We start from the raw sequence: 5814 nt of genomic DNA, 5'->3' as shown, positions 1-5814 counted from the left end.
ATCCGACCGATCCAGTCCTTAATTCTAGTTAGGGACAGTTCACTATTGGTATCCATAAATCAAAACAAAAAGTACAAAACTACTAAGAAATCAATCTTATATTTGGGAAGCTTGAGATTCAGAATGGCTCACAGTCCAATTAGGAAAGCACATGGTCCTTCCAATACATCTCACAATGGGTGTGGTCTCAACTTCAAAAACACCATGAAAACACGTTACAAATCTAGCATAATGCATCAAAGGTGAAAACCTACCGAGAAGTTCAAAAGCCATGCAAAAAAGACCAACCACATCGTCTTGGTTACTGGCAAGAAAAACTAATTCCCGTCGACCGTGTCTCTGCCCGCACAAGCACCACTCCACACAGTATCTGTCTGCTTGCAGTGCATTGTGGGAGATAACGGCAATCAAAGAATTCCATCTGATTACTCAACTGTCAGATGGGATGGAAGATCAAATCATGTGACTTACTGCGTAACGTGGGTTCAACTATTAATATCAATATGTGGGCTTCGGGCATTTTAAAATGGTATTTCACATAGCTTTCACAACAAAATATGAGAATTCGTATTTTGCAATATAGCAAGTGTCATTGAATGAAAATGTACTCCTTGTATTAAGTGTTTTTAACGGTGGAAAAATCACATGTGTGCACAACTGTAAGAGTAGCATTCAGGCAGTGGACTAAAATTGACAGTTTTTGAATAGTGATGTGCCTGATCAAACACAGAGCATTTCTTAAGTGTAATTTCAAATTTATACCTCACATGGACTTTTAATAATCATTTTATTTTTTCCGAACTCTGAATTTTCCCTGTTAGTTATTTAATGCTTATCTTTGCAGAATCAACCCTTTCATACCAGAAAGGGTCCTGTTTTAGCATTGCCAATAAAACCCTCACTGTCAAAAGAGTGACACTTTAGCGTACGTTACCAACTAATACGATAAATGTAAGTATCGCTTATCCTTGTGTTATTGTTAGGTCACATTAACTTTGAAGGTCTAATATTCATTCTCTTACCTTTGAATCCACATTATGATGATGACCATCATCGTCTATTTCCTGATATGAAGTAAATGGCTGAATTCCTCCACCATCTCCTGAAAGGAGGAAAAATGTATTGTTTTAGCCAAAAGTTAAAATCATCGTGTCTGATGTTGATCTTTGTGAGTGTGCAGTCAGCAAGAGACCTAAATATTTGTTTTTGCTAAAAGGATTTTTTTAAAAATGTGTCGAAATGATACAGCCCTACCTGTTTATTACTTTCAATCATAAGACAGTTTTCAAAGTCATAGAGAGTCACATTTATGATATTGCTCATTTGCATATTTTGAAAAGTCTACAAAGTTAATGAATGTATATCTGGAAGGACTTAACAAAAATTGATGGAAACTTTTTAAGTACAGTGCATTGGATATACAAAGATATAACAGTAGCAAACAACATTCAACAGTTCCTTGTGAGCTTATGGCAGTTTCTAGATTTCATGATATCATTAAGTGAAGTTATACATCAATTACGGTGACCGCACAAACTTTTATGAAACTTGATACAGATATTGCTAATAATAAAAAATACTTGGCTGAAAAATATACTGCTGTTATATGTCAAAATAATAATTATTGTGCATATTTTAGAAATTTTTTCAAATCTTGCTTTTGTCCCAGGAGTGGCTGCACTAAATCTTGTTATGTTTATCTTACAATTATATATATATATATATATATATATATATATATATATATATATAATATATATATATATATATATATATATATATATATATATATATATATATATATATATATATACATATATATATATACTTGTTTAGTTCAAGATGAGCTGGAGTACAGTGCTCAATACTAGAGTAGAGCTAAATACACAACACAACCCGATGAGTGTAGGCGGCTCTGCAGCCTATACGAAACAAATTTGTAGTGGAAATGTAATATTTTAGATTATCCTGATCAACTCAGTTGTGTATATATATATATATATATATATATATATCATAATGAAATAAAATTGTAATATATTTGGAATTTTTCTGCTGGTCATAGGAAGACATATGTCACATACTGTCAGAGAAAATAAATGTCAATTAACAGAGAACTTTGCTCACTGCAACGACTGAAACACATTAGAGTTTTGTTTGTTCACATCTTAATACACCACAGCAACTTCATATTGGGCATTAATCTTTGTTGAGTGTACAATTACAGTATTTACTTTCTTGTTTCTCATAGATAATGTCACTCTATGATTTATAAGAGCAAAATCCAGAATGAACTTACGGTTCATGAAGAAAAGTTCAAGTTCGCCAAACTTTGCCATGTCATACATAGCTTTCAACTGCAGTGTTATTCCAGCTTTAGAAGCAATCTCTCTCATGTCATCTGTTATCAGCAGTGGTTCTAGTGCTTGGGCCATACGTCTTGATGTGCAAGTTTGCTTTACTCTGTAGAGATAATAAAGTGTTAAAATCTTCAGCAAGAGTCCCAGAGACTCTGCTGCCAAAGTTGTTGGATCCAGACCAACCTTCTCCTTGCAGACTTTCTTGACTTTAGCACAACTGTCTTCATCTTCCAGCACAGATTGCACTCTGCGTTTCAGTTCATGTTTACATTCTCCCCATGCAGCCTTCACCTCATTCTTTTTCATCTCTTGCAGCTGTCTAAGTTGCACCGAGAGAGCTTGGGTTGTTCTTCTAGTTTTATGAGACATTTTTGCAGCATCTCCTCATCCAAGGCTACTTTCACTAGGCAACCTGATGTAGAATTGTAATATTTAATACTATTACATTATCTATAGTGAATTAGAAGATAAATTAGGCTTATTTCTCGATCCTTTGTTTACCAAATTGTTATCGATGGCAAATTAAATGCCATTTGTGTTAAATGGGATAAAAGTACAGTTAAAAAGGAATGTCGTAGAAAATGTCAGCAAACATGTCCATCTGACATTGTAAAATTGTTTTCATTAACATACTTGTTCATTTAATGGTGATGTAGATACCGGTCGTAACAAACAGACTTGGCGGAGTCCAGTTACTTTTGTATCCGCTAAGTGCCAACCACTCCAAGAAATAACCACCCTCAGTTGCTTTAGTTTAGAGTAGATTTATTCAAGAAGCGGTGAAAACTGGGTAAATAAAGAGATTAAAAATACAAGGTCATTCATTGTCTACATCGGAGAGTCGAGGTAAATCAAGTTCAAAGTAAACGGAATAAAGAACTAAATTCTACTAAAATATCTAAGCACTGCATTCAAAATGGTCCTCTAAATAATTGGAAAGTCATAAAAGGAAATCAACTTACATCGTTGCGCCTACAGTCCTACTTTTGGCTGGAGTGTTTGTGAGATCCACGTGGCATGTCTACTTGCTTTAAGACAGTGGAAGAAAAACGTGTCTGCGTAGGTGTAATTTAATCTTTAACCTTTTAATTGTTTTACCAAGAAGTTTCTTGACCTTTGTGTCAGAGGGCCTTAAGAAAGATAGAGGGCGATCTTCTGAAAATCTAGTAAGGGTCATGAAGGGTCAATTCAACACACTCCCCGTCTAAAAATGCGCGGTAAGCTGAATTTTTACTAATCATAAATTTCGAATAGAATAAATGCCTAATAATATTTTAGAACTAAATAAATTCTAAAGGAGTATATGCAAAAGGATTCATACTAATAGAGTCCGTAAGTAGTGTTCATTGAATTCAATCACAGAGTTCAATTTGTGCTTTCAATCAAAACTAATTCACTAATAGGTCTGAGGTAGGTTCGATGTTCGCCATCTTTGTAGATCATGACGTCTACTTTTCGTACTTTGTTGTCATCGCTGGGGTAGACCTCACTATGCGAGCGAGGGGCCAGCTGTTTCTTGCGTATTCTTTCTCTCTCAAAAGAACCACGTCTCCTTCTTTGACGTTGATTGTAGATTTGTTCCATTTTGGTCGTGGCTGACGGCTTTGTAGATATTCTTTCTCAATCGTATCCGGAATTGATCAGCTAGATACTGTACGCGTCGCCAATGTTTTCTACTGTAGATGTCTTGTTGGACGAATGAGCCTGGTGGTGGGGTCTGTGATTGGATCTTCATGGTGAGTAGCATGTTTGGGGTGAGAGCTTGGGGATCGGTTTGCATCTGATGATACTGTTGTTATAGGTCTGGAGTTGACGATGGCGCTGGCTTCTGCCATGAGAGTTGTCAGCAAGTCATGTGTGTATTGTTGCTGCCTAGTTGATAGTGCATGGAGTCAAGAACGCGTCTGATGGTACCAATTTGTCGTTCCCATATACCGCCGAAGTGTGATGCGTGAGGTGGGTTGAAAATCCACTCGCAGTCTCTTGTTGTAAGGAATTTCTTGATGCAGTCTTGATCCAGCTCTTTAGCTGCTACCCGAAGTTCGTTCTTTGCGCTGATGAAGTTGGTGCCCTGGTCACATCTGAGTTTCTTGATGTTGCCGCATATAGCTATGAAGTGACGTAGGGCGTTGATGAAGAATGAAGTGTCCATGGAGTCTATTACTTCTATGTGTACTGCTGTAGTGTAGAGACAGACAAAGATAACTGCCCATCTCTTTGCTTCAGACGTACCGGCTCTGGTTTTGCGGGAAGCTTAGATAGCCCAGGGGCCGAATACGTCCATTCCGACGTTGGTGAATGGTGGGGTTTTCTCTGTTCTGTCCGACGGTAGGTCGGCCATGAGTTGAGTGAGTGGTTTTGCTCTCAGTCTTCTACATATCGCACATTTGTGTAGTATGCTTCTTACCATGTCATGTACACCCATAATCCAATAGCCATTAGCTCTGACGTTTGACAGGGTGAGTTGTCTGCCTTGATGTTGTACTTGTCGATGTACATGATCGATGATAAGTCGTGAAATGTGGTTGTCCTGTGGGAGGATGATGGGGTGTCGGCCGCAGAGGTCGATGTCAGATTGACGAAGTCTTCCTCCAACGCGGATGAGTCCTTTTTCATCGATGAATGGGTTCATCCGGCTGATGGGGTTCCGTTTCTGTAGTTTGTTGTTGTCAGTGCCTGCTGACTTTGCTGCAGATAGTATCTCATATTCTTTATGAAACAACTTTTCTGTACTGAGCGTAGGATGATGGTTTCTGCTTGTGCCATCATCTCAATTTTCAATTCTTCTTGAGACTTCTCTTTTCCTTTTTGTCTGTCTTTTCTGGTGATTTTCTTTGTCGAATTTTGCCTATTAAGTTGGCAATACTTCTCTTCAAGGATCTCCATGATGAGAATCGTTGAAATCGGTGAGCACCTAAGTCGTCTTGTTCTACTTCCTTCGTTGATGTGTTGAGGACAGCAAGTTGTTTGCGGACCTCAGGGTCTTCGTCACTTACTGTGTATTTGTGTTCTGTTTCTTCATGGTTGTCTTGCTCGTCTCGCTGCCACAGGAATGCTGGTCCTGATAGCCAGATAGTTGAGTTGAGTTTTTGGGCTGGTACACTGCGTGATGCGATGTCAGCTGGATTTTCGTGTGTAGACACATGTCGCCACTGGTGTGGTGATGAGATGTTGTGTATCTTTTCTATTCTGTTCGCTATGTTTTGAGGTGGAAACGTTTTGAGGTGCTGTTTATATATCCAAGGACGATTTCGCTGTCCGTGTGATATATGACGTTGTCGATGTTCAGGCCGATTTCTGATGTGATCTTCTGTGCGAGTTCTGTCGCTAGGACGGCTGCACATAATTCTAGGCGAGGTATGGAGACTGCATGAGTCGGGTTTACCTTTGCCTTGCCAAGTATGAATGATACGTTGACGTTGTCTTCATGGTTAATTAACCGCATGTACGCTAC

General features: G+C 38.3%; 1 protein-coding gene across 1 annotated transcript; it reads right to left on the bottom strand.

The window, feature by feature from the left end:
* Positions 1-4614: 4614 nt before the first annotated feature.
* LOC139146006 (uncharacterized) lies at positions 4615-4992 on the bottom strand. The gene has a single exon (XM_070717457.1). The coding sequence runs from the start codon at positions 4990-4992 to the stop codon at positions 4615-4617; it is 378 nt and encodes a 125-aa protein (XP_070573558.1).
* Between the last annotated feature and the right edge of the window lie 822 nt (positions 4993-5814).

Source organism: Ptychodera flava, chromosome 1 (assembly GCF_041260155.1).
Source record: "Ptychodera flava strain L36383 chromosome 1, AS_Pfla_20210202, whole genome shotgun sequence".
Classification (NCBI taxonomy): domain Eukaryota; kingdom Metazoa; phylum Hemichordata; class Enteropneusta; family Ptychoderidae; genus Ptychodera; species Ptychodera flava.
Note: the sequence above shows the minus strand (reverse complement) of the source record. Positions and strands in the feature narration are given on the sequence as shown.

Excerpts from the sequence above, each read along its gene's own strand:
- LOC139146006 (XM_070717457.1), bottom strand. The coding sequence starts at position 4,992 with ATGAACCCATTCATCGATGAAAAAGGACTCATCCGCGTTGGAGGAAGA.